Source organism: Vombatus ursinus, unplaced genomic scaffold (assembly GCF_900497805.2).
Source record: "Vombatus ursinus unplaced genomic scaffold, bare-nosed wombat genome assembly UNPS02010193.1, whole genome shotgun sequence".
Taxonomy (NCBI): domain Eukaryota; kingdom Metazoa; phylum Chordata; class Mammalia; order Diprotodontia; family Vombatidae; genus Vombatus; species Vombatus ursinus.
In genome coordinates, this window is record NW_020949971.1 from 81,662 (window position 1) to 109,285 (window position 27,624).

Below are 27,624 nucleotides of genomic sequence, written 5' to 3' on the forward strand. Positions count from 1 at the left end.
GATCTCAGACAAAGCAAAATCAAAAATAGATCTAATTAAAAGAGATAAGGAAGGAAACTACATCTTGCTAAAAGGTACCATAGATAATGAAATAATATCATTGCTAAATATATATGCACCAAGTGGTATAGCAGCCAGATTCTTAAAGGAGAAATTAAGGGAGATACAGGAAGAAATAGACAGCAAAACTATACTAGTGGGGGACCTCAACCTCTCCCTCTCTGAATGAGGTAAATCTAACCACAAAATAAACAAGACAGAAGTTAAGGAGATCAAGAGAACCTTAGAAAAGTTAAATATGGTTAATCTCTGGAGAAAACTGAATGGGGACAGAAAGGAATGTACCTTTTTCTTGGTGGTACATGGCACCTACACAAAAATTGACCATATACTAGGGCATAAAAACTTCACAATCCAATACAGAAAAGCAAAAATGTTAAGTGCATCTTTTTCAGATCATGAAGCAATAAAAATTACATATAATAAAGGGCCATGAAAAGATAGCCTAAAAATTATTTGGAAACTAAATAATCTAATCCTAAAGAATGAGTAGGTCAAACAACAAAACATAGAAACAATCAATAACTTCATCCAAGAGAATGACAATAATGAGACAACATACCAAAAGTTATGGGATGCAGCAAAATTGGTCCTAAGGGGAAGTTTTATATCTCTAAATGCATATATGAATAAAATAGGGAAAGAAGAGATCAATGAATTGAGCATGCAACTAAAAAAGCTAGAAAAAAATTGAAAATTGAAAATCTCCAATTAAATACCTAATTAGAAATTCCGAAAACCAAAGGAGAGATTAATAAAATTGAAATTAAGAAAACTATTAAACTAATAAATAAAACTAAGACCTGGTTTTATGAAAAAAAAAACAATAAAATAGATAAACTTTTGTTTAATTTGATTTAAAAAAAAAAGAACAAAACCAAATTACCAGCATCAAAAATGAAAAGGGTGAATTCACTACCAATGAGGAGGAAATCAAAACAATAATTAGGAGTTATTTTGCCCAATTGTATGCCAATAAATTTGAAAATCTTAATGAAATGGATGAATATTTACAAAAATATAAATTGCCCAGATTAATGGAAGAGGAAATAAAATACCTAAACTACCCCCTTTCAGAAAAAAGAAATTAAACACGCCATCAATGACCTCCATAAGAAAAAATCTCCAAGGCCAGATGGATTCACAAGTGAATTCTATCAAACATTTAAAGAACAACTAATTCCAATACTATATAAACTATTTGAGAAAATAGGTGAAGAATTCTTTTTTGCGATGCAAATATGGTGCTGATACCTAAACCAGGAAGAACCAAAACAGAGAAAGAAAACTATAGACCAATTTCCCTAATGAATATAGATGCAAAAATTTTAAATAAAATATTAGCAAAGAGCTTACAACAACTTATCTTGGGATAATACACTATGACCAGGTAGGATTTATACCAGGAATGCAGGGCTAGTTCAATATTAGGAAGACTATCAGCATAGTTGACCATATCAGCAACAAAACTAACAGAAATCATATGATTATATCAATAGATGCAGAAAAAGTATTTGACAAAATGCAACCCTTATTCCTATTAAAAACATTAGGGAGCAGAGGAATAAATAGAGTCTTCCTTAAAATGATAGATAGCATCTATCAAAAACCATCAGCAAGCATTATATGTAATGGGGATAAGCTAGAAACATTTCCAAGATCAGGGTGTGGGGGTGTGTGAAACAAGGATGTCCATTACACCACTGTTATTCAATATCGTGCTAGAAATGTTAGCTTTAGCAATAAAAAAAGAAAAAGAAATTGAAGGAATTAGAATAGGCAAAGAAGAAACAAAGCTATCACTCTTTGCAGATGATATGATGGTATATCTTGGGAGTTCTAGAGAATCAAGTAAAAAATTACGTGAAATAATAAATGAATTTAGCAAAGTTGCAGGATATAAAAACAAACCCACACAAATCATCAGCATTTCTGTATATTACTAAAAAGAAGCCCAGAAGCAAGAGATAGAAAGGGAAATTCTATTTAAAATTACTGTAGACACTATAAAATACTTGGGAGTCTACCTGTCAAAACAAAACCAGGAACTATATAAACACCATTACAAAACACTTTTCACACAAATAAAGTCAGATCTAAATAATTGGAAAAATACCAGTTGTTCATGGGTAGGCTGAGCTAATAAAATAAAAATGACAATTCTACCTAAATCAAGTCACTTATTCAGTGCCATACCAATCAAACTACCAAAAAATTATTTTGTAGAGCTAGAAAAAACAATAGCAAATTTCTCCTGGAAGAACAAAAAGTCCAGAATATCGAGGGAACTAATGAAAAGAAATGCAGGGGAAGGAGGCCTAGCTATACCAGATCTTAAATTGTATTATAAAGCAGCAATCATCAAAACTACTTGGTACTGGCTAAGAAAGAGCAGTAGATTAATGGAATAGGTTAGGTATGCAAGACACAACAGTCAATGACTATACTAATCTACTGTTTGATAAATCCAAAGACTCCAGCTTCTAGGATAAGAAATCACTATTTAGCAAAAACTGCTGGGAAAACTGGACAAATGTATGGCAGAAACTGTGCATAAACCAACATCTTACACCCTATACCAAGGTAAAAATCAAAATGGGTAAAGGATTTAAATATAAAGACTGATACAATGAGCAAACTAGGAGAGCAAGGAATAGTTTATTTTTCAGATCTATGGAGAAGGGAAGAATTTATGACCAAAGAAGAGACAGAGAACATTATGAAATGCAAAATGGATAATTTTTATTACATTAAACTGAAAAGTTTTCACACAAACAAAGCCAATGCAACCAAGATTAGGAGAGAAGCAGAAAACTGGGAAAGAATTTTTACAACCTGTGTCTCCGAAAAAGGCCTCATTTCTAAAATATATAGAGAACTAAATCAAATTTATAAGAATACAAGTCATGCCCCAATTGATAAATGGTCAAAAGGTATGAACAGGCAGTTCCCAGATGAAGAAATTAAAGCCATCTATAGTCATATGAAAAAATGTTCTAAATCACTATTGATTAGAGAAATGCAAATCAAAACAACTCTGAGGTACCACATCACACCTATCAGATTGACTAACATGACAAAACAGGACAATGATAAATGTTGGAGATGTAGGAAAAATGGAACACTAATGCATTGTTGGTGGAGTTGTGAAAAGATCCAACCATTTTGGAGAGTAATTTGGAACTATGTCCAAAGGGCTACAAAAATGTGCATATCCTTTGACCCGGCAATAGCACTTCTAGGGCTGTATTCCAAAAAGATCATAAAAACGGGAAAAGGACCCACATGGACAAAAATATTTATAGCAGCTCTTTTTGTGGTGGCAAAGAATTGGAGATTGAGGGAATGTCCATCATTTGGGGAATGGCTGAACAAGTTGTGGTATATGAATACAATGGAAGACAATTGTGCTATAAGAAATGATGAGCAGGCAGAATTCAAAAAAACTTGGAAAGACTTACATGAACTGATGCAGAGTGAAATGAGCAGAACCAGGAGAATGTTGTACACAGTAACAGCCACATTACAGTATGACTGGCTTTGAAAGATTTGGCTCTTCACAGCAATGCAAGAATCTAAGACAGCTCCAAGAGATTCAGGATGAAATTGCTGTCCATATCCAGAGAAAGAACTATGGAGTGTGAATGCAGATGGAAGCAAACTATTTGCTCCCCTTTTCCTTTGTTGTTTTGTTTTATTGCTTCATTCTTGTGGTTCCTTCCATTAGTTCTAATTGCTCTTTACATCATGACTAATGGGAAAATATGTTTAACATGAATGTATATGTAGAGCCTATATGGGATTGTATGCAGTCTGGAGGGAGGGGAGGGGGAAGAAATGAGAGGAGGAGAAAATTTAAAACTCAAAAGCTTATGGAAATGAATGTTGAAAACTGAAAGTAAATAAAAAAAAAGAAAAGAAAAGAGAAGAAAGGTCTTTTGTCCTCCATCCAAGACTCACTTTTCTTATGTGGGTCTTTTCGCTGGTATCTGGAAAGGACTTTAGAGGAAAATATTTGTATTTCTTAAGATTTCTAGAGATACTAAAAAAGAGGTTTGTAACTTGCTTCCAGAGTACAAAAATCATTTCTCTAGGGGAAGGCAGCAGAGAAGAGATTCAGCCACGTCCACAGGGGAGAGACTGACTGATTTAGCATCAGGAAGACCAGGGTTCCAATCTTGCCTCAAACACTTACTAGCTGTGTCACCCCAAGCTCATCATTTTACCTCTCTCAGACTCAGTTTCCTCATCTGCTAAATGGAGATGATAATAGCCACCTCAAAGGGTTGCTGTGTGGACTGAACAGATAATGTGTGTAAAGTACTTTGCAAACCTTAAAAGTGCTATTTAAATGCTATTGTTGTTATTATTATTATTAGATTGGCTTCTTAAGGGGCTAGATAGCACATTGGAAAGAGCCCTGGGCCTGGAGTCAGGAAGACCTGATTTCAAATCCAGCCTCAGACATTGGCTGTGTGACCCTGGACAAGTCACTTCACCTCTGTCTGCCTCAGTTCCCTCATCTGTAAAATGAGAATAATAACAACACCGCCTTCCCAGGGTTGTTGTGAGGATCACATGAGACCATATTTGTAAAGTGCTTAGCAGTGTCTGACACATAGTAGGTGCTCTAGCTATTATTTCCATGATAGTAATCAGCATAGAAATGATCATTAAAGGCATGGAGCACATAGTGTCTCCAAGAGACCTTGTAGAGGGAGGAGAGCCTAGGCTCAAACTGGAGTTCTGGAGCTTATAGAAGTGGAAAGAGGGTGAGGATCCTGATTAAAAAGGAACAGAGAAGGGAAAAACCAGGTCCTGCAAATCCCAGAGGAAAGACTCCATGGGAGAAGAAAGGGGAGGCTAATGGTATCAAAGGCTGCTAAGGAGTCAAGAAAGACGAGAAGTCATGTTTGTTGTTGTGTCTGACTCTCTGTGACCCCATGTGGGGTTTTCTTGTCAGAGATACTAGAATGGCTTACCATTTCCTTCTTCAGCTCATTTTACAGATGAGGAAACTGAGGCAGGCAGGGTTAAGTGACTTGCCCAGGGTCACGCAGTTAGAAAGTGTCTGAGGCCAGATTTGAACTCAGGAAGATGAGTCTTCCTGATTCCAGGCCAGGAGCTCTATCCACTGCAGTGCCACCTGGCTACCCCTAAAGAAGTCATTGGATCTGGCCATTGGCAAGAGCAGTTTCATTTGACTGATGAGATGCAGCAAAGGGCAGAAAAGTGGACCTGAGCTGGGAATGAAGACCACAAGTACACCCAGCTTCTTTGAAGAATTGGGCTGTGAAAAGGTAGAAAGATCTGGGACAGTGGCTAGAGGTGGCCGTAGCATCTCCTACAGGTCTCTTGTGGTCAGGACACCTGTAAGCTGTGGTGTGGCAAATGGTGGGAGTGTCCGTGGCTGAGACTCAGCTGGGTATAATCAGTGATATGATAAGGGGGTTGGTAATTCAAGAGAAAAGGACAGTGTGGAGTTAAATTGGTTCACCAAGAGTAGAGATGGGAGAGAGGAGAGTAGCTAGTGCAGAAGAGATGGCCAGGAAGAGGATTGAAGGGTCAAAGATTGGAGGTCATGATGAAGAGTAAGGTTTTGAAAGGAAAGACAGAGGGAAAGGTGGAAAGAGCTGGTCAGATAAAGGGATTTCAGAGGTGGCACGTTTGTGAATGATAGCAAGATGGCCATCCTTATTTGTGGCTGAGGTGGGCTGGACAAGGAAGCCAAAGGAAGTAAGCAGGTTGAGGAACTGAGTCATTAGGGTGCTTGAGGGGAAGTCAATATATATGTTCAAGTCCTCCAGTAAAGGGCAGAAATTGGGAAGGAGATGAAAATTGTGAGCCATGTACTGAACTCATTGAGGAAGGGAGGGGAATGACCTGGGGGGGATCTGTAGACACCAGCTACCAGGATTTTGATTCAGTGGTGGAGATGAATTGCATGACCCTCAAAAGAGGAGAGGTTGCTGAGTAATGGAGGGAGGGGGAGAACCTGGATGTGCAATAGGGAGCAAGAAGCATCCCAATTCCTTTGCCTCAACTAGTGAACTGAGGAGAGTGAGGGAAGATGCAGCTAGTGCTGGAGAGGTAAGGGAGGCTGGGTCATGGGGGAAGTCAGGCTTCAGTAAGAGCTAGTAGATGGAAGGAGTAGGAGATGACAAGACTTAGGATGAAGAGAAGACTGTTGCCTTTGGAACAGGCATTCCAGAGGGCACAGGGGAAAGGCTGCATGGTGTTTGGCTGGAACTTTGGGGTGGAGGGTAGAGGAGATAGAATAAGGAATCTGGGGGTGGGGTGGAGAATAGGGCTTAGATGGTGGTCTACAGGAGTTCATAGTCACCGGGATGTGAAGGCTATGACCAGGAGTGAGAAGTCAACATTGAGTGAAGGCCCCACTCCTCACCTCAAAGGAAGCTAGACTTTAGGCAGGAACAGGAGAAGGAAGTCCCGCTCCCCACCAACTTTCCTCTTCTTCTCTTGAAGGACAGGAGCACCAGGATGTAGAAGACGTGAGGTCAAAGGGAAGGTTAGTGAGGAAGAATGAAGAATCTGGGGAGTGAGATCCCAGAGCTTAAACCTCAGCCACTGGAAGGATGCTAGTGCTCAAGACAGAAACTTGAAGGAGGGACAAGTTTAAGGAGGAAGAGGATAAATTCTTCTGGACATGAGAGACATTTGAGAGACATCACAGCAAAGTTGGCCATCATGGGTGGTAGCTGGAGATATGAGAATGGAGCAGAAGACCCATCATCCCATGAGAGATGGATTAATAACTGAACCCAAGGGAACTGATACATGGACAAAAGAGCTGATGGAGAGAAAGGTGGTCCAGGATGAGACTTGGGCCATGGGCTCGCTTGGGGGTGTGGAGACGGATCATGATCGAGTGAAGGGGCTGAGAAGGAGCCCTCCTTCAGGCTGGAGAGAGAGCCTAGTGCCCAAGGGAGCTGAGAAGTGGGTGGGGTGGGCAGTAGGAAGGGGTAAGCAACTGTGGTGTCAGAATTGCAGGGACACCAGTGAGGACTGAGGAGGGCACACGAATATTGAGGTCTCCCAGTGCAAAGGCAGCAGTTGGGGAGGAGAGGTACGCGGTGATAGTGGAGAGAGAACAGGGATGGGGTGGCCTGCTGATGGCCATGACAAGGTCTGGACATGGATGGAGGAAAGCTTCATGGGTGAGGTGGCAAAGGGAGCCTATAAGGGCAGGTGGAGGAGGGGGTAGGGACCCAAGAGGGGAGCAAAGGAAAGAGGATCACCTCCCTCTGCTAGCCCTTTCCATCAGGGCTTGGGGGGACCCAGGCAGCCACTGAACCCAGAGGGACTGTTCCTCCTGGGCCTGGGCCTTTGCTGCAGATGAAGGCTGAGTCAGGATGGGGAATCCCTCGAGTAGTCTGCTAAAAGTTGTTTTTTTTTTTTTTCCCCTCTCTTGTTCTGGGTGCAAATCCTGCCCCTCATACTGTGTGTGTGACAGCAGGTCAGATTTCCCTGGTCTTTGGTTTCCCCCTCTGCAAAGTGAGGAGGTTGGACTTAGCAGCATCTGCCGTCCCTCCCAGCTCTAGACCTAGTATCCTGTGTGCGACCTTGGACAAGCCGCCTTTGCTTTCTGAGCCTCAGTTTCCCCATCGGTAAAGGGAGGGACCTAGCCTCCAGGCCCTAGCTCTGGGAGGCTGTGGTCCTGGGCTTGTTTGGGTATGTCCTTTGCCCCCTCACACTTCACCTACCATCAGTTTTGTTGCGTGCTTAGAGAGTTTACTCCTCACTCCCCCCGCAACTCCCCCAGTTGATGTGTTCCGTGAGGGATCCAAGGATCCCAGAGCCAGAGATGGAGGTGACCTTCTTGAAGGCCATGGAGCCCCATGCCCTCAGTTTCCAGGAGAGGAAACTGAGGCACAGGGACAGTGCTGGGGGGGGGCGGCGGCCCGTTAGTCCCGGGGCCCCGCACTGGGGGGGGGGGAGGGGTGGGGGTGTCTGGTTGCCTTAGCCTCTGTGTCCTGGGGGTGCTTCCTTAGGTCTCTGCGGATGTTGCAGCCAGCGGATGAGGGAGGGGTCCCAGCCTTCCAGGACGGTGGAGCCGAGGGAGGCGTCAGAGCTCCCTGCTCCGCCTCCCGGTCCAAGAAGCCGCCCCCTACCCCCCCATCACACCCCCATCGGCCCTCCCCAGGCCAACACTGACTTTCTGCGGAGGCCGGCACAAAGTTACTGGGAATGTAGGGGGCCCCCGCGGGCTCAGCCTGGACGGGGGGGGAGGGGGGAGAGGGGGAGGGCCGGAGTCTGCCCTGGGACAGTGTCCGGGCTGCCAGGTGCGCTTCTAGATCCCTGCCCGGCTGCTGGAGCGAAGGGGACTAGGGCGGGGGACAGACCAGGGGGCTGGGGGGGTCTGGGGAGGGTCCGAGGGGGCGGCGACGATGGGGGGGAGAGCGGGACGCTGTCCGGGGGCCGTCTGGAGGGCCTGGGAGGGTCCAAGGGGGAGGGGCGGGGCCTACAGGGGGCGGGCCGAGGGCGGGGACAGTGGGGGCGCGGTCCGGGGGCGGGGACGGGGAGGGTCCGAGGGGGCGGGGAGGGACGCGGGCTGGCCAGAGAGGGTGGGGCTCCGGCCCGGCGCGGAGGGCCTGCTTCCCCCCACAGCCCCCCACCCCGGGCGCTCACACTCACGCGCGGGCACACACACGCGCTCACACTCACGCGGGCACACGCGCGCCTGCGCGCCCCGGGAACAATGCCCCCGGTGTCCAGGCCGGGGGCTCTGCTGGGCGGGGGTCCTGGCTCAGCTAGGCTGATCGCGGGGTCTGGCGGTGGCGGCAGGTGAGTCTCCGAGCACAGGCGGGGAAATTGAGGCAGCTAGGGAGTGGGAGGGAGCCGTCCCCAGAGCCTGGGGGAAGGCGCCGGGGTGGGGGGGCGCACAAGCGCTGGGGCTGTGGCAGCAGCAAAGATCGGGGCTCCAGTCCTGGCTCCGACACCCACCCTCCGAGCCCCGGAAGGGGCTGGGACCTCAGAAGCCAGCCCCCTTGTTTTGCAGAGGAGGAAACTGAGGGAGAATGAAAGAGAATTAAGGGGAGGAACCAGGTCACACAGCTAGGAAATGTCTGCCGTAGCATTCGAACCCAGGACTCCCTGGATCCAAGCCCAGCACTCTAGCCAGGTCATACTGCTTTTCCACCACGCCCTCCCTGGACCTCAGTTTTCCCATCTGAGTCGTGAATCTTGTTTGAGTGCGCTCCCATCTGTTCTGCAAACACTGAGCCCAGCGTGGGGTGACCAGAGCCCCTCGCCCTGGGGAATTGCCAGCAGGCTGAGCTCCGACTCCAGGAGAAAGACTCAAGTACGAGATAATGAAAATATCACAGGAGAGACAGCCCAGTATGGAGTCAGGAGGGCCAGGCCGGGTCTCAGGAGAATTGGGTAGTCTGACTGGGTAGGAAGGCTTCACTGAAGAAGCAGACACCTGCCCTAGAGGAGGACTTTACTGGATGGGGAGAGACTGGAGGGCTGGGGGTCCAGGAGAGCATGGCAGACCATGGGAGCAAAGGGGTGGAGGTGGGAAACTACCAGTGAGCTCTGGCAGCTCCATTTTGGCTGGAGTAGGGAGGGAGTGGACCCAGGGGAAGTAGCCTGAGATAAGGTTTTCAGGGAGGGGGAAGCCCACACCCTGTGCTGGGGAGGACGGCCTCAGCAAGAATGTCTGGGCCCCCTGGCCTCCTTTGCCTGGTGAGTGGGACCTGGGAAGGGTGGGGAGGGATGGAGTGTGTGACCAGTCAGTCAGTAGCTCCTTCCCTCCCATGCCTGAGCTTGCCCTGCTCTGTACTTTGAGTCCACCCGATTTCACAAAGGAGGAAACTGAGGCCCAGAGAGGTTCAGTGACTGGTCCCTGGTGTGGTAGCCAGCAAAGTCCAGGGACTGCTAGAGGCTTTGCTGCAGGCTTCACTGGCCCGTTTAGCTGCCAATAAACCCTGGGGGGGGGGGGGGTCCTGAACCCCAGGGATTCACGATCAGGGACCTTGAAGATATTTGTTTATTTTTGGTGTGTGAATGGGGGGTGGGAATGCTGCTGGGTGAGATTGCAGGGGGTGTTCCTCGGCATTCCTGCCTGGAGATTAGATTACCCAGGACAGAAAAAAGCCTCTGCAGCCCCGTGGGACCGTCATGACTTGACTTGTCCCTCCCCCACCCCGGTGGCAGGCTGTCACTTCCTCCATAACTCACCCAGGCCAGCTGGGGGGGGGGTGTGGAAACCCAGACACACACACACACACCCTTCCCCCAACTGGGCGTCCTTTCCTGGTCAGACATGCCTAGCTTGGCCTGGCCTGGCCAGGGGGCGCTGGCAGTTCTGTTTGGGTTGGCTTGGGGGTTTTGGGCGCTACATTAGTCTTTATACTCCAGAGTAGGGCCTGGGGTACTTGGTTGGGTGCTGCTTGTCCCTGCCTCAGTCCTCCCCGCACATTACCTGCGTCCCTCTCACATCGGTCAGCCTGAGTGATTCCCATTGACTTCACTAGTACCAGAAATACACCCTTCATCCCACGATCCCTCTTGCGGAAGTTGGCCCAGACCCCGATAACCTCTTGTCAGAGCTGCAGACCTGAAGGGCTAGTCTTACTCTGCAGCCTCCCGGGCTCCCTCCCACTGCTAAGGGGGCCTTGCGTAATCCTGAGGCCTCTTCTCTCCTCAGAGGTATGGAATGTGGGCTGGCAAGGTGCCGGCCTTCACAGGTTAGCTGGAGCAGGGCGAGGGTGAGCCGGTAACCCAGGCTCTCCCAGGGAAGGCTATCACGACTAGCATCTGAGGAGTAGGATTTGTGAGATTCCCATTTTACATGTCAGGAAACCGAGGCACCCAGCCTTCCGAGGTTGCCAAATTAGCAGATGTCTGAGGTGTGATTGCCTAGAACATCATTGCCATCCTAGGACAGTGGGTGCCAGGAGATTCTCAGAAGAAAAGATTCCAGGGAGGCAGGCCCCTTCCTCCAGAGGCCCTCCTTGGAGAGGACCTCAGGTCAGGTTAGGAGGGCAGCTTGTCCTGCTGTGTGTGCCGCCTAGGCTGGGGGTTGGGAGGGGTGGTATCAGGGCCCTGAGAAAGGCCTCTTTCTCTGCCAGGCCCTGTGCAGTTGTGAAAAATCATGATAGCTAACATTTATATAGCACCTACTGTGTGCCAGGAACTGTGCTAAACACCGTACACATAGGATCTCATTTGATCCACACAGTAACGCCAAGAGGAAGGTGCTGTTATTATCCCAGTTTTACAGATGAGGAAAGGCAAACAGGTTAAGTGACTTGCCCAGGGTCATATAGCTAGTATGGGCAGCATTTGAACTCAGGACTTCCTGACTCCAGGTCCAGCACTGTATCCACTTCAGTGCCACCTAGCTGTAGGTCAGAGGACAGGTGACAAAGGCAGTTACCAAAGACTGACCTTGTGACTCCCCCCTACCCCCAGGGGCTCCCTCTCACAACTAGGATCAAGAATGAAATCCTCTGCTCAGCATTCAAAGCCCTTCGGGACCTGTCTCCCTTCCCCACCCCCCCACCCCTTCTTCGCCTCTGATCCTCCCCTGAGCTCTGGGATCCAGTGACACTGCCAGACACTCCATCTCCTGACCCCACACCTTTACCCTGGCTGTGCCTGATGCCAGGAATGCTGCCCTCCTCTCCTTAAAGTCCCAGTCCTCCCTCCCTGTCAGACTCTGCACTTCGTCCTGTGCCAAGCTCATGGGGACGCGGCTATTGCAGGCCATCTCCCACGCTGGACTGTGTGTTCCTTCAGGGCAGGGACCGACTTCTACCCTCCTTTGTAACTTCTCCCCTCCCCCCACACACTTCATGCCCCCTGCCCACAGGCCCACAGCAGACTGACTTTGATCGACAGTCCCCTAATCCCTCCCACTTCAGACTCAGCCCGGCTGCCCAGAGGAGAAGGCTCTGGGCCCCCAGGACACCCTTGTGTTACAAAGAATGGGCAGCGGCTGTCAGGGTGGACAGGGCTGAGAGCTAACTGGGCCCCTCCTCCCGCCCTGGGGGACCTGGGCGGTTTGCCCACCTGCAAAATGAGTGTGTTGGCAGCTGCTCTCGGGAGGCGTGCTGGCCCTTGGGCGCCTGGGAGCTCCAGATGTCTGGCCCAGCTGGGTTCAGCATCTACTGTGGACTGGCAGGGATGGGCTTAGAGCTCAGAGGGACCTTCAAAGCCGGCAGGCTCAACCCTCTCATTCTACAGAGGAGGAAACTGAGGCCTAGAGAGAGGAAGGGAGCTGCCTATGGTCACACCCAGAATCCTAGAGGCTCAGGGAGGGAGAATTTGAACCCAGGCCCTTTGATTAAGGACAGCTGCAGGCTTCCCTTAGCTCTCGGTTAGCATCTGAGGAAGGGCACTCTGCATCCAGGGTCACTGACTAGGTCCATGTTTGGCCTTTCTTTTCAGGGAGTGCGTCAAGGACAGGCCTAGACACTAGCAGGGAGCGCAGCCCAGAATGAACCCGGGAACCCCCCGCCCAAGATGCACCAGGGCACCCCTCTGACCTCCGGGCTCCCGAAGATGTCAGCGTGCAGTGAGTTTGTGGAGCACATCTGGAAGCCGGGCTCCTGCAAGAATTGCTTCTGCTTGCAGAGTGACCACCAGCTGCAGCGGTCCTCCTCCGTGGTCCAACCTGGGGCCCCCAGGAGGGGGCCCACAGAGGAGGAGGGCTGCGGCCCCTCGCCCTGCACCAAGCCCACCATCGCAGTGAAACCCACCATGATGAGCACAGAGAGCACAGATGCATGGGCTGGGATGGAGGCGGGCCCTGAGACCCCACAGGTGAGCCCTGGCACTGTGGCACCGGGGCCTGCTGGGCCAAGCCCTGCATCCTACATCCAAGGAAACTCAGACTCAGATGGGGTGAAGGGCAGATGGCCAGAGTCCCTGAGCATCCCGGAGCTGAGCTTTCCCTCTACAGGAGTCAAGGGAAGCTGGGTTGGAATCATGCCCCAGACTTCATGGTTGTGGCCTTCTCTTCCCTTCCCTCCATGGGCCTTGGTTCCCACATCTGTGAAGTGGGTGGGCTTGGCCTCCCCAGCTCCGGAGGTCCCTTCCAGCTCTTGGCTCCCCAGACCTCTCCTGAGGAGCTCCTATTTGTCTAGATCATTGACTCTGCGGCCTCCCACCTTGGGCCTGCCCCCTCTGGCCTCTGCCGCCTCTGGGGAGTTTGTCTGACTCATCCAGAGATGATGTCGCACTGTCCTTCACAGGACCAGCTCAGAGTGGCTGGGAATTGTGGGGATGGGTGCCGGCCCTGCCCACCCTTCCTCCACATCCAGAGATGTGGGTTTTCATACGGGTTAGCCTGACCTGTGTTTCCAGTACACAGGAATAGAAATGGGCCCCCGAAGTCGTCCAGACCCCCATTATAGGCCCAGGAGAGCTAAGTGCCCTTGGCCAGCTAAGCACTAAACCTCCTCGGAAGTAAACTGGGTTTGTTGCGTCTCCCCAGTACCTCAGTGGAGTGAAAGCAGGCCAAAGGGTAAGGTGAGAGGGGCTGACCATGCCATGTTAGAGGCTGCTAGGGGCACCACGATGCGGAATGCTGGGCCTGGAGTCAGGAAGACTTGAATTCAAATCCAGCCCAGACACTCACCAGCTATGGGACCCTGGGCAGGTCACTTCGCCTTTGTCTGCCTCAGTTTCCTCATCTGTAAAATGAGGATAACAATAACCCTTCACTCCTAGGAACAAATGAGATAATATTTGGGAAGTGCACAGTGCCTGGCACACAGTAGGTGCCACATAAATGTTTAGTCTCTTCCCTTCTTTTTCCTGCCCCCATTCATTTTGCTCTCTGCACTAGAAAGGGAGGAGGCAGTGTGGTGGAATGGTCAGAGCACTGCTTCTAGAGTCACAAACACTGGGTTCTAGTCCTGCCTCTGACTGACCCACCTTGGGCAGGTCACCTCATCTCCTTAGGCAGCCTCAGTGTCCTCCTCTGTCTAATGACTAGTTTGGCCAGTGAGGTCCTGACAGCCAGCCTGGATTGGAGGCGGGCACTTGGTTTTGCCCTCATTTGACAGAGGAGGAAGTCGAGGCTCGGGGTCCTGGGGAGGCTGCTGCCCGCTTCACGAGGGTCAGAGACAAGGGGCGGGTGGAGGGGGGGCCTCCTTCTCTCTTCTTCCTCTCCCATAAACAATTCCCTCCCTCCCTAATAGTATCTCTGACCCTTGGACTTGCCCAGGTGCTCTGGAGGCCCACGCCCAGCAAGCTTCCCTTCCTGGAACCCCAAGACACTCCGAGAACCTTCTCCACCAGCAGCCTCAGCCCTCACAGCCTCACCGCCAGCGCCCGGCTGGGTCTGCCCAGCCTGGCAAGGCCAGGGAGCAAGGATAAGGGAGGCCACGAGGACAGTGCCACCCCTCCCTGTCAGGAATCACCACCTCTGGTCCACCAGAGCTTCCACCAGAAACTGGCTGCCTTCTTAGAGAGGGCTGGGGGCAGCAGCACGCCTCACACCGGAGGCCTGCCCTCTGCCTCCAGGAGCAAGGATCTGCAGCCCTCGCCTGGCAGGGACCTCGACGGGGGAGAGTACTGCGCCATCGCTGAATGGTGTCCTGCCAGCGTGCAGGGCTCCAGAGGTGGGCACGAGAAGGCCAGGCCTGTACCCCGGGGTGCTGCTGAGACTGCCTCGGCCCGTGAGGAGGGCTGGGGCCCCAACCTGAGCAGGGGACACTGCTGTCAGGACCCTCCAGAGAGCAGCTGCGCCTTCACGTTGGCCCAGAGGAAGCTACCCCAGGCCTTGGAGGCAGCCAGCCTGTCCGATGGCCTGTCCAACCCCCCTGCTGGGCACCCAGACAGCGACTACTGCTCCCTCTCAAGGCAGCCTGAACTGAGGAGACTGCATGACCTAGGCCCAAATGGGGGGAGCCCCAGCAAATCCTCAGGTTCCCTGAGCCAGCCCCCAGAATGCAGCCCGCCAGAGCCCATCTATGCTGAGATCACCAAGAGGAAGAAACCGTGCCCACTGTCCTCCACCCTGCCAGGCACAAGTGAGCAGGCTGGGCACAGCCTGGGCCAGGACCCAGCAGGGGAAAGCTGGGGCCGAGGGAGGCCCAAGCCCGATGTGGCACCCCAGGTGGCGGCCAAGGTGACCATCATGGCTGCCCACGTGGAGGACGACCAGCGCACCATCTACCTCAGTAGTCCTGACTCAGCAGTGGGTGTGCAGTGGCCCTTTGGGCACATTGGGCCAGGCCTGGAGGATACCCCCATGCGAGAGCAGCCACTTCACAACCACCTGCCTGGCCCAAGGAGTGAGGACCTGGGAAGAAGATGCCCAGCTATCCCCCCCAAGGTCTGCAAGGGGAACCCTGGGGTGTCTCATGGGTCCCCAGAGGGCTCTCCACTAGCCCAGCTCAAAGATGGCTACTGGGGCCAGCCGGCTGTCCCAGGTCCCACAGACACCTCCTCCTCCTCCTCCTCCTACTCCTCTTCTTCCTCCTCCTCCAGTGCCAGGGAGCTCAGCCGGTGCCTGATGCCAGCTCAGTCTTCCTCCTGGGACCAGAGAAGGCCCCGCTTCCAGGGAGGGGCCAGGAGCTACCAGGGTAGGATAGAGGAGGAAGACAGGGTTGGGGGGCTGGATCCAGGGCCAGCCAGCCCAGGAATGGCTAGGGAGATGGAGACAGCCAGCGGCAGCCAGCTCTCCCGGGCAGAGAGCATCTCTGAGCAGCCCAGCCCAGCTGAGGGAGGAGCTGGGCCTGGCATGAGCAAGTCAGCCTCCTTTGCCTTCGAATTCCCCAAGGACAGGAGTGAAGCAGAGGAATTCTCACCTCCTCCCCCTCCTCCAAAGTCAAGGTAGGTGGCTTCATGCCCAGAGGGCACAGAGATGCTGGGACCTTCACTCTAGAGCTGGGTGGGACCTCTGAGAGCATCACTGAGAGCGGACCTCGCACTTGACAAGAGGCCCAGGAGGGGAGGAATTTGTGCCCACCAAGCTCACAAGTAGAGCTGGTATTTGAGCCTAGGCCTTCTGCCTCAGAAGCCTGTGCCCTTGCCCCTGGGCCACTTAGCTCTCCTGCTCTCTGGGCATTAGTTGATGGTTTCGTGACTTGTTGTGGCTCCAAACCTTCCCTGGTGGCTGTCCCTGCACCTGGGCACTCAGTAGACTGTATCCCAGCTTGCCTTCCTCAGGTAGGACAGGGAGGAGTGTGTGTGTTTGTGTGTGTGCTAGTGGGAGTGGGGGGTGTCTTCCTGCATGCTAAGTCCCTTCCACAGAATCCCTTGTGGTCCTTTCTGAATCCTCTACAGGAGGGTCCCACCCCCTTCATGTTCTTAGAGAGGAAAGAGTTCTCTCTGGAGCCAGGATACTTCAAGGGAAGGAGTTTTACTACTGCATTTAGAGTCCTGCCTCGGACATTTGGTATCAGTGCAACTCTGGGTACGTCCCTTCTCCTCCCTGGACCTCAGTTTCCTCCTTTGTAAAATGAGGGAGTTGCCTTTGGTGGCTTTTGAGGTCCCTGCTCCGGTCGCCCTACTGTGGGCTTCCCATACATGGTCTCAGGGTGGCAGGGGGCATGTTGCTCTCTGCCTTTGAAGGTTTGGGGCTGATTGGGAGGTTGCCTCCTCAATCTGCTTCCATGTTCAGTATGCTTGGATGAGTGAGTGAGTGAATGAATGAATGAATGAATGAATGAATGAGTAGTGGCTGCTGCCTCTGCCAGCTTGGCTCGCCCTCCACGTGGGTGTGACGTTTCCTCATAGGCCCAGATCCCGATGCTTCCTAAGTCACTTAATGTTTTTTGTGCCTTTGAAAGAAAGGCCCAAGGAGGCCCGAGGTGCCAGGGGCCAGGCTAGAGGCCATGTGGTATAGACTGCTCAGCAGCAACAGTGTTACAGGCAGGCCCACAGTGAGAGTCCAGGGGTCAGCTTGCTTTTTGGGGGACATTTACACTAACAGAGGAGGAGCTGGAAGTGGAGGGGAGAGAGAGCATGGCCCACTGGCTGAGGGCCTGGTGTTCGGCTCAGGAGAGACCTGGATGGGAATCCTGCTCCCAGCACTTAACCACCTGAGTGACCTTGGGTGAGTCCCTAGCCCTCCCTGAGCCTCGGACTCCATGGCCTCTGAGGGCGCTTGCAGCCTGAGATCTCAGCGCACACCTCTAGGCCTCGTGGGTTGCAGGAGGGTGGGCAGGTCATGCACTATCTGCATAAGCTCCCTGCCCTGCCCACCTGCCAGGGGATGATGGAGGGCCGGAGTTCTGCTGACTTGTTCTGCGGCAATGCAGGGCTCCCAAAGGAAAAGAAAAGATAAGGACCCTTTTCAGCCTGCCCAGGGAATTTAAATCCTGGGGAAAGTTTCTCTCCATCAGATTAGTTTAGGGTTTTTCTCCAAAACGAGAAAGTGTGCTGTTGCTTGATGGGGTCCCCTGGGAGGCCCAACCATGGGGCTTTGTCCGAGTGAGAAGAGATCTGCTCAGGAGCCCACTGCTCTGCTCGGGCTTGGGAGAGGACTGGGGCTCCTCAGAAGTGAGACATTTCCATAGCTCTGTGTGCTGCGCACTATCCAATCAGATCCTCTTGCCAATAGCTCTGTAAGGTAAGGGCTTTTATTATCCCCATTTTACAGATAGGAAAGGGCATCTCAGAGAAGCCGTGACTTAGCCCAGGGTCCAAAAGGCAGCATGCATCTGAGAAGGGATTGGAAGCTAGGCCTTTCTGACTTCAGGCCCCACCACCTTGTTGGTCACCGAATGGAAGGCTCAGACCCTGTCTGGGGCCAGGTTGGGCGAACCGAACCAGGGCAGGAGGACGGACGTGGAACTTGAGTTTCTCTCCTTCGCTTGGGTGAGGCTAGACAGGGGTCGTATTGGACAAATGAACTCACTCACTCTCCTACCCTCCTCCCTCTGTAGAGTCCAGCCTGGTCCAAATCCCAAGAGAATACTTGAACCCCGGCAACAGTGGCAATTAAAGCTGACCAGTCTGAGAATGCCAGCCTTGAGGCCAGAATCCAGGTTGCCACAGAACCCGACGAAGGTGGTGCTCAAGTAGGACCTGAATCAGATCAGGTTTTGTCGGGCTCCGGTGTGTATGGCCAGGCTTTCTCTCAGGATGCCGAGCCCTCAGACTCTGAGATGCCCCATGGGTTGTTAGGCCTCGTGCTATACAGCCCTGCCCAAGCCCATCTCTGGCATGGAGACAAGGCCATCAGGGCACTGCCAGCTTTCTTTGAAGAGTTTCTGACTGCAGTGGCATCGGCTTGAAGCAGGAGTCCATAGAGTGCTGGGCTTGGAGTCAGGAAGGCCTGGATTCCAATCCTACCTCAAATGCTTGTTGGCTGTGGAACCCTGGCCAGATTCCTTTCCCTCCCCATTGCTGTGAGAGGAGAGGGTGTAGTATTGTGGAGGGGCTGCAGGCCCGGGGTCCAGGTCTCATAGCACATTGATTGGGCCTCTCTGGACCTGAATGCCAGCCAGGCCATAGACTCGAGAGCGAATAGGTCAGGGCCGCTGAGCACAGCACTCTACTAGGGCCCAGGACAGCCCCAGGAACCAGTCATGCAGAAGGAATTGGGCAATGAACTGGAGACTCGAGAGGGTCAGCAGGGCTGACTTTGTCCCTTCCCAAGTCACCCTGTGCCCTCCAGCCTTGCTTGGCACAGTGAAGCCTGTTAACTCTTCAGAAAGTCTCTTTGCCCAAGGATGGGGCCATATTCCTTTGTGCTCTTGTCTCCTCTTTTTTACACACTGTGCAGAAAGACAGTCAGTGTTAGGTGGGTGCCCTGGAAAGAGGCAGGAGCTTCCCAGCACCCCCTGCCTTGTTTGACAGGGCACCCTCTAGGCCCTTACCCCAGCTTTCCCCGGGGCCCCCTTGGGGTGTCCAGCAATCACTTGTGGCTCCTGGTGGGCTTCATCTTCCCTGTAACACCTGGAGTCCAAAGATTCTCATGACTTGATAATGCCCCCAGAATGTGCCAAAAGAGTCCAAAAGTCTGGAAATGGCTATTTCTAAATGTCTGAATCTAATCTAAATGGTCTTGTTAGTGAGCATTAGATGCACCACTGACTTCACTTTCTCGGCTTCTCCACATTTGGAAGGAGAGAATCAGGGCCGTGTACATAGCAGGCTGTAAGACACGTTTCTTGCTTTCTCTTTCCTTATCGTGGTGGTGAGTCCCACAGACATGAGCTGCTCTGCTTTGTACAAGAAAAGCCCTGCCGGAGTTGTCCAGATAGATGAAGGCTCCCTTTAATATCATGCCATGCCTTCCCGCCAGGCTTCTGATCTGTTCTGTAAACTTCTCATCTATTTCTTCCTTCTGTCCAGGTGGTCTGTAGTCTACTGTAATGGCAATATCATTTCTATATCTGTCTCCATTAGTGTCTATCTAAATGCTTCCCACAAGGCTTTTCCTCATACCTTCCTAATCTAGAATTTCACTCTGTCTTTTCCTTTCTCCCAGGCTCTTTGACCCATCCTGCATCTCTTTAATAAGGTATGCCCTTCCAGAACTATATTGTGGTCGTGGGACTTATCCAAGCAACCCTCAGGGAGAGCTGGGAGGGCAAATTTGCCTTCTGACATTCCGATCTCAGGTTCCCATTGCTGACTTCCCATGCTTGGATCCTTTGTATCCAGCTCCTTTGGGCTCCTTATCTTTATTATTATTTTTCTGCATATTTATGTATTATCTCTGCCTCCTATGAACTTCTGGGCTTTTGTAATGCTGTTTATCTTCCCATCTTCAATGGGAGAGGTTCTTAACCTGGGGTCTGTGAACATTTATTTTTTAAGTATTTAGAGAACTGTTTTTCAATCTAATTGGTTTCCTTCATAATTCTGTGTATTTCGTTTTATGCATTGCAGACTGCCGAAGGGTCTGTGGCACAGGAAAGGCTAACGCCTGTCTCTTTCTTTCTATGTTAGCTGTCTCTGTTCTCCTCTCACCTTTCTTTTCAATTCAGAGATTTTCCAGAGTACAAGGTAGAGCATGCTTCCCAACCCTTATCAGGCATGCCCTCCTAGAAGAGCAGAGCACTCTCTGCCATCATAGTAGGGTACCTCAGTCACCCTCATCAAGAAGTCACCAAGCCCCACCCCACCCTAGGGATCTTCTGGGACAGGAGCTCTCCCCTGGAGGCGCTGTCTCTCTGCATCCTCCTTACCTGGTGCTGCTGCTTCTTGAGGTCAGCCAGTCCCCTCTGCCTTCAGGAAGAGACCTACAGCCTGGGCTTTGCTGGTGCCAGCCTGCACCTGAACTCTGGAACCACCTGGTTCATTTTCAGTGTGAGCATTTACATCTCAGTAATCAGCATACACTACAAATGTGGGCTTAAGAAAGTGATGTCAGGAATTTTAATAAGGCAGTTTACTCTTTTTTTTTGCTAGGCAGTGGGGTTAAGTGATTTGCTCAGGGTCACACAGCTAGTAAATGTTATGTGTCTGAGGCCAGATTTGAACTCAGGTCCTCCTGAATCCAGGGCCAGTGCTCTATCCACTGCACCACCTAGCTGCCCCAAGGCAGTTTACTCTTGAAAGTAGGTCATGCACACATTCTTTCCCCCAGAGATCTAGTTGCTAAACGCTGACCAGTGTGCCCCTGCCCATACCAGGCTGCTCCGTGGCTCAGTGTTCAGTGTGCCTTCCTCCCTTTCTCTTAGCCACCCCTTGCTCCCTTTCTTGGGTTCTCTGCAGGTTGGATGAGCTTTTATCTGGACCATCGATAAGAACGTTCAGGAGCGAATGGCAGATGCTGTTCAGTAGGGACGATAGCTCCCCATGATCCAGCCATTTGTTTTCCCTGCCAGAAAAGACAACAGTCAGCCTGCCACGAGCTGGTTGGGTTGAAGCCCAGCTGGTTCTTGGTTATCACTGCTTCTGTTTCTAGCTGTCCTCTAACCATCCCTTTCCCAATCGGCTCCAGAGTTTTACCAGGAATTGAAGTCAAGCTCACTGGCCTATCATTGACACTGTTTCTCTTTCTCTTTCTGACAATTCAAGCACCCTTTCCCCTTCTCCCATCTAGGGGCACTTGTCCCATTCCCTGTGGTGTTCCAAACATCACGGGCAGTGCCTGGCCATTTTGTTGGCCAGTTCTTTCAGAGTCCCAGGATGTTCACCTGGGCCAGGTGACTTGGATTCCTCACACTCGTCAAGGTGTACTCCTATCTCAGTCCTTCCTTCCCGCCCAGCCTTTGCTGTTTCTCCTCTTCCAGTTCAAGGATCTTTCTCTTAGCCAGAGAAAACAGTAGCATGATAATAGACTGACTTGTGCATTTGAGCCAGCATCCACACTGCAGTGGTGGTGGGTGAGTTTGGATATGGGACAAGAGAGACAGAGGCAGGAGCCACAGTAGAAATGGAGCTGTTGGCTGGGAGGCAGAATGGGGGAGTGGGAAATGGGATGGTCACAGACAGAAGTGGGAGTGGGGACACAAAAAGGGTGCTGAGACATACGTTGCTTTCCTGATTTCCCCTTCATGCTCTGAACGACAGATGAGGTTTTTCTCTCTCCCGCCGCCACTGGTATCAGGAGAGTCTGTAACACCCCGTGGTCACTTTTCCAGATGGGCAGAGACCATGTAGCTTGACTGGTGCCAGAACAGGGATCCCCTCTAGGACATTCTTGACAAGTGACCATACGGCCCCAGCTTGGAGAGCTACAGGGATGGAGAGCCCCATCCTGGAGAGCAGGGGTGATGGCTGCCTTCTGGTTGGGCAACTCCCCAGGGCCAGAAACACCTCTCAGACTGCTTGGCTTGGGCCTGCTTTGCTGTCTCTGGGGAAGCCAGCCAGCCTCCTGGTTGGCTTTCCTGATCTGGAGCTGAGCACTCAGTCTGTTTCTCCAGCTTATCCCAGTTCTACCCTCTGTGGTCAAACAAACAAACTCTAGGCCTCCTTTGCTGCACTTTGCAAGGTGACTGGCACATGGTTAGGCCCTTAGTAAATGTTTGCTGCCTCCAGATGACTTTGCCAGCCTCAGTTTGGGCTCCTCTGGCTGGCCTTCTTCATGCCTCAGCTGATGGGATCCTCGCAGGCTCCCCCAAGTGCTCCTGTATATGCTGTCCCCAGCTCTGGGGCTCTCCTAGCACAGACAGACACAGCAGGCATCACCTCTTGGGCAGCCACAGTAGAGAAGGGGGTTGTTTGTCTGAGCAGCCTTTGGGAAGACGTCACTGTGAGAAAGAAAGCCCTCTGTGTCCAGTGTCCAGCTGAAGTCAGGGCGGTACGCCAGTTGGAAAGGAAGTCTGGAGCCAGGTTAGGAGAGACTTCAACATCAAGCTGGAAGGTTGGACCTGATCCTCAAGGCAATAGAGAGGCTGTGGGGCAGAGGCATGAGGTACTCAGGCCTGTGTGCTAGGGAAGGTTGTCTTAGCAGCCATATGGAGGATGGCTTGGAGTGCTCAGGAACTGGAAGCAGACAGGCCTGTTGTGGGAGGTTACTGCAATCCTCTGGACAAGACAGGGTGACCTGTGGACCTGTGTGGTGGCCGTACGTGAGTGGAGAATGGGATAGAGGTAAAAAAAGAGGGTTGGAAAGCTACCATCAACAAAGTCTGGCAACTGATCAGCTATGGGGGTGTGGTACAGGGTGAAAGGGGGCGCACAAGGAGGACCAAGGCTATGGAGGAACCTCAGTGGTGAAGAAGAAAGTGTCAGGTTGGAAGGAAGGGGTGAACTGAGCATGAGGAGAATGAGGGTGGCGGAGGTGGCTGCTGGAGCTGGTGGGAGGGCAGAAGTGGACCTGGGGCTCCTGGTGGCTTTACTCTGCTCAATCATCATTCATGGTGTCAGCTTTGACTGAAAAGAACAATGAAAAGGAAATTGTCCAATCCACTTCCTTGGTACCCTACCTCACTGTCTGCCACATGAGTGCAGCCACACGCTTTAACATCCCTGCATTGGACATATCCTAGGTTCATTGACTGTCAGAGCTGAAAGGGTCCTCAGAAGCCATCAAGGTCAATTCCCTCATTTTACAGAAGGGAAACTGAGGCCTAGAGAAGTGAGGTGACTTTCCCTAGGTCACCCAGGTAGTGCGGAGCATTTCCATAATACCTATTATGTGTCAGGCGCTATGCTAAGTACTTTACAAAAATTACCTCACGTGATCATCATAGCAAGGAATTTGATAATTTCTGAGTTTTCTCTGTGACCAAATGCCTTCTTAAGGGCTGTTGGAGGACCTTAAGTCCAACCTGCTCATTTATAGTGGACACTGTCTTAGAAAGGGAGGGAGGATTGCTCAAGTCCACCCATCTATCCCGAGGCAGAGTCAGATCCAGGCTAGGAAAGGGGCCTCAGGTCATGTCTCTGTCATGGTCCCCCGTAAGTGAAAGTATGAAGCATGACTCCATGCAAGGTAAAACGCTGCTAGCTTCACCAGAGCTCTAAGCTGGGTCAGGGACTCCGTGAGGAGTTAGTCTGTGGCCTCTGCAGGTGCTGGGATTGGGGCAGGACCACTCGGACCTGTCACCACAACCAGAGAGTGCCCGTGATGGATGGACTCCTGCAAGCCTCTGTGTCACCACACAGCCATTGTGACTTTGGACATGGGGAAGTTGGGAGATAGATGGTGGGCAGATGTAGGAGAGATTATTTGTAAAAAGTCCTTAGCACCGTGCCTGGCACATAGTAAGTGCTGCATAAATACTTATTCCCTCCCCTTCATGCTGCACACCTCCCCCAGGGTCTCCTCTTGTCTCATCACCCTTTGGGCTCTCCTTATTTTAGGCTTCTCCATTATGAGTGTTGACTGCTCAGAATCACAGCTGTGTTCTGATCCACTTGTCTCCCCATTTCTTTCAGGTAACCCTGGGCTGCCTATGGTGTTTTCATGGGGTCATTGATTTTAGAGTGTGTGTATTGGGGAGGGGGTCTTTCTGCGACATCGGCTGGCAAGGGTCTGGCCAGTTTGTGTTCGAATGTAGCCAGCCCAAGGGACTGACCCTCGGGGAGGACAGGCAGGCCGCTGCCCTGGCTGGGCAGACCACAGGATGGGGCAAAGGACTCTTCAGTCAGTCAATAAGCAGTGAAGCTTGACACTGACTTCTGAGTAACTCGGGTGGAGGCTGGAAGAGTTTCTATTTGGGCAATTCATCACATAGTAAGCATTAATAAATGCTTATTGATTGATTAATGTTCAACAGGCAGCTGGTGTTATTGGGCCAGAGGGTACAAAAGAGGTTAGGATTTAGAGATCTGGGCATCATTTACCTGGAGATTATCATTGGACTCATGGACCTGGTAAGGTCAGACAGACAGAGGGAGACAGAGAGGGAGGAGGAGGAGGAGGAGGAGAGGAAGGTGATAGTATTATCCTCATTTTCAAGTTGAGGAAACTGAGACTAATAGATGTTAAGTGACTTCCCCAGGGTCACACCATGTGATAAAACATTTATTAGGTACCTACTATGTGCCAGGCATTGTGCTAAGCACTGGGAATATAAATTTAAAAAAAAGGAAGACAGCCCCTGCCCTCAAGGAGTTTATAGTCTACTGGGGGAAGCCCACAAACAAGGAAGTTGGAAAGGGGGAGGGGGGAAGAGTGCCTCCTGCCAAACGACACTGGCCCAGGGCCATGAGGACAGAGGCAGAGAAAACCAAGCCGAATAGCTGGTGGCCAGGAATGAGATGGCTGGGATTTTAAGCCCTCTGTAAAGGGAGGCTATAGGTTTTGCTCCATCTTCCAGGCAGAGGTGTGAGTAACAGAATTCAAGCAGTCTCCATGGTGATGAGTGTATCCAGTGGAAGGAGTGTGGTCAGTAAATATCTAAGGCTAGATTTGAACTCAGGACTCCCTGACTCCATGCCCAATCCACTGTGTCACCTAGCTGCCAAGAAGGCCAAGAAAGATGAGGATTGAGAGTAGGCCGTTCGATTTGGTGAGTAAGAGATCCTTGGTGACTTTGGAGAGGGCAGTTTCAGTGGAGTGATGAGGTCAGAAGTCGTGCCCTGAGCCGTGAGGTTTAACAGGAGTGTAGACATGCATTAAGTGTAGATAGCCTTTTGGGCGAGTTTGGCTCTGAAGAAAAGAGCTCATCTTTTACAACAGAGGACCGTCTTGGAGCCTGGGAAAGTTAAGTGGCTTAGCCAGAATTCAAACCCAGGCCCGCTGATTCCATATTCAGCCCTATTTCTGGCTCTGCAAGTGCCAGTGGCTTTCCTTCATTTAACAAACATTTTTTAGGTGCTGGCGTTATGAAGACAAAGCCAAAAAAAAAACCGTGAAGGGTTCCTAGAGAGGGAGGAGAGACTGCCTGTTTGGTGTGTCTCCCCCGCGCTTAGCACGAACAGCGCTTGGCACAAGAAAAGCTAGATTCATTCATTCACTGCCTGGGGGCCCCATGTGTGCACCAATAGGTGAATACAAAATACACACCAAGTTATTACAGAGGAGGTCGGGGGCAAGATGGGGGTGGTCGGGAGAGCAGTTCATCTGAGAGAATCAGGGTGGGAGGTGGCCACCTGCATGCAGTCTTGAGGGAAGGAAGCTGGGAATTCTGAGAGGAGGTGGGGGCCTATCCTAGGCTAGGGCAGAGAGATGAGGTGGAATGTTGTGTAGGCAGGGGCCCAGCCAGCCCCTTCTTGCCTGCTCCCTCAAGGAAGAGATGGGCAGAGAGCAGCGCTCACCCCCACTGCCACACAGATCCGTGGTGGAGCCCCTGGCTTGGAGTTTGGAGCCTAAAGCTCTCAGTTTCCATTTTCCAGTCATCCGCCACCTACTGCTAACCACTGTAACCAGAAATCTCCCACCACTTCCTACTCTTCCAATCCTTCTGATACTGCCTAGCAGTAAAAACTACCCCTCATCCCAGTCTTCCATTCTTCCTCATCCCTACCCCTCCCATGTCACACTACAACTCTGTACATCCATGCCATTGTGCCCTCTGGAATTCCTGTTCCATAACTAATAATACTTCCCTCCGTTTTATTTATTTTTTAAATACAGTTCTATCTTGTTTTTCATTTTCAAGCATTTATTTTCCCCCGGGGGAAAAAAGAACAAGGAATGGAAGAAACATAGGACCCATTTTATGATATCGGCATAGCCGAGCAAAACAAATAACCAAGTTGGCCATGTCCCTACATAAAACCTCCCTGTGGACAGTGGTGGACAGAGTTCTTTATCAGTCTTCTCTAATCATGGTTGGTGATTGTGTTGATCCGAGTTCATACTGATGTAATGGTTCTCCTGGTTCTGCTCACTTCCCTCTGCATCAGTTCATACAGGTCTGCTTTGAAACCTTCCCCTCACCATTTCTTACGGCACAGGAGTATTCACTTATATTTATACACCACAATTTGTTCAGCCATTCTTCAAGTGATGCATGCCCCTTAGTTGCTAGTTTTTTGCCACCACAAAATGAGCTTCTATAAATAGTTCTGTACAGACAAGATCTCTTCTTCTTTCTTTGTTCTCTTCGCAGTATAAACCTTGTAGTGGCCTCCCTGGATCTAGAGGCATGCATAGTGTAGTAGCTTTGGTGGTATTCTCAATTGCTTTCCAAAATGACTGGTCCTGGTCTTGACTCCTCCAATACTGCATTAACGTCCTTGTTTTCCCACAGCCCATCTGACATTTCCCATTTTCCTTTTTGTCATCTTTGCCAAAATGAAGAGTGTGAAGTAGAATCTGAGAGTTGCTTCATTTTCATCTTTGCGATTATTAGTGATTCCGAGCATTCTTTTAAGGCTTTAGATAGCCCCAGTTACATCCCTTGAGAGCTGCCTGTTTATATCCTTAGAGCATTTATCAATTGGGGAAAAGCTGTTATTCTTATACATTTGAACCTTTGAATCAGCCCCTTGTATTGCTTCATAATGAGACTTTTATTAGAGACTTGTTGCAAAGATTGTCCTTCCCCCACCCCCCACCATTAACTGTTTCCCTTCTAATCTTATGGAGTGGATTTTTTGTGTATGCAAAACTTTTTTGATTTTATGTAATCAAAATCATCTTTGTCATCTTTTGTAAGCCTTTATATCTCTTGATTGGTCAGGAACTCTTCCCTTGTCCATAGATCTGAAAGGTATTTTCTTCCTTGTTCCTCTAATTTGTTTGTGACATGACTTTTTATGTCTAAGTCGTGTATCAGTTTGGAGTTTATCTGGTATATGATGGGAGGGGCTGGTCTGAATGTCCTTTCTGCCAGACTGCAACCCAGTTCTCCCCACAAATTCTATCAAGTGCTGAGTCTTGACCTCAGGGTCTGAGTCCTTTGGGTTTATCAAACATTAGGTGACTAGGTTCATTTGTTTATGTTATGTGTTCAGCCTGTTCTGCTGAGCCATCTCTCTGCTTCTTAACTAGGACCACATCATTTTGATGATTATTGCTTTGTATTATCATTGGAGAACTGATACTGCCCACTTTTCTTCATTATTTCCCTAGAGATTATTGACCTTTGGTTCCTACAGATGAATTTTGTAATTAATTTTTCTAGCTCTATCTTTGGCAGTCTGATTACTATGGCACTCAGTAAGTAAATTAATTTTGATGATGTCGTTTTTATCATAATGGCTTAACCCACCCATAAGCAATTAATATTTCTTCAATAATTTCGTTCTGACTTTGTGTAAAGAGTGTTTTGTAATTGTGTTCAA

The 27,624-nt window shown here is 50.5% G+C and overlaps 1 protein-coding gene across 1 annotated transcript in view; it reads left to right on the top strand.

Moving 5' to 3' along the window:
• Positions 1–8,779: 8,779 nt before the first annotated feature.
• The window catches only part of PRAG1 (PEAK1 related, kinase-activating pseudokinase 1), a 43,753-nt gene continuing 24,908 nt past the window's right edge, over positions 8,780–27,624 (top strand). Inside the window, exons 1-3 of the mRNA XM_027853693.1 lie at positions 8,780–8,865; positions 12,478–12,852; positions 14,261–15,873. Of these exons, the coding sequence (XP_027709494.1) occupies positions 12,553–12,852; positions 14,261–15,873 (1,913 nt within the window). The 5' untranslated portion in view covers positions 8,780–8,865; positions 12,478–12,552. The remainder of the gene's footprint in view (positions 8,866–12,477; positions 12,853–14,260; positions 15,874–27,624) is intronic.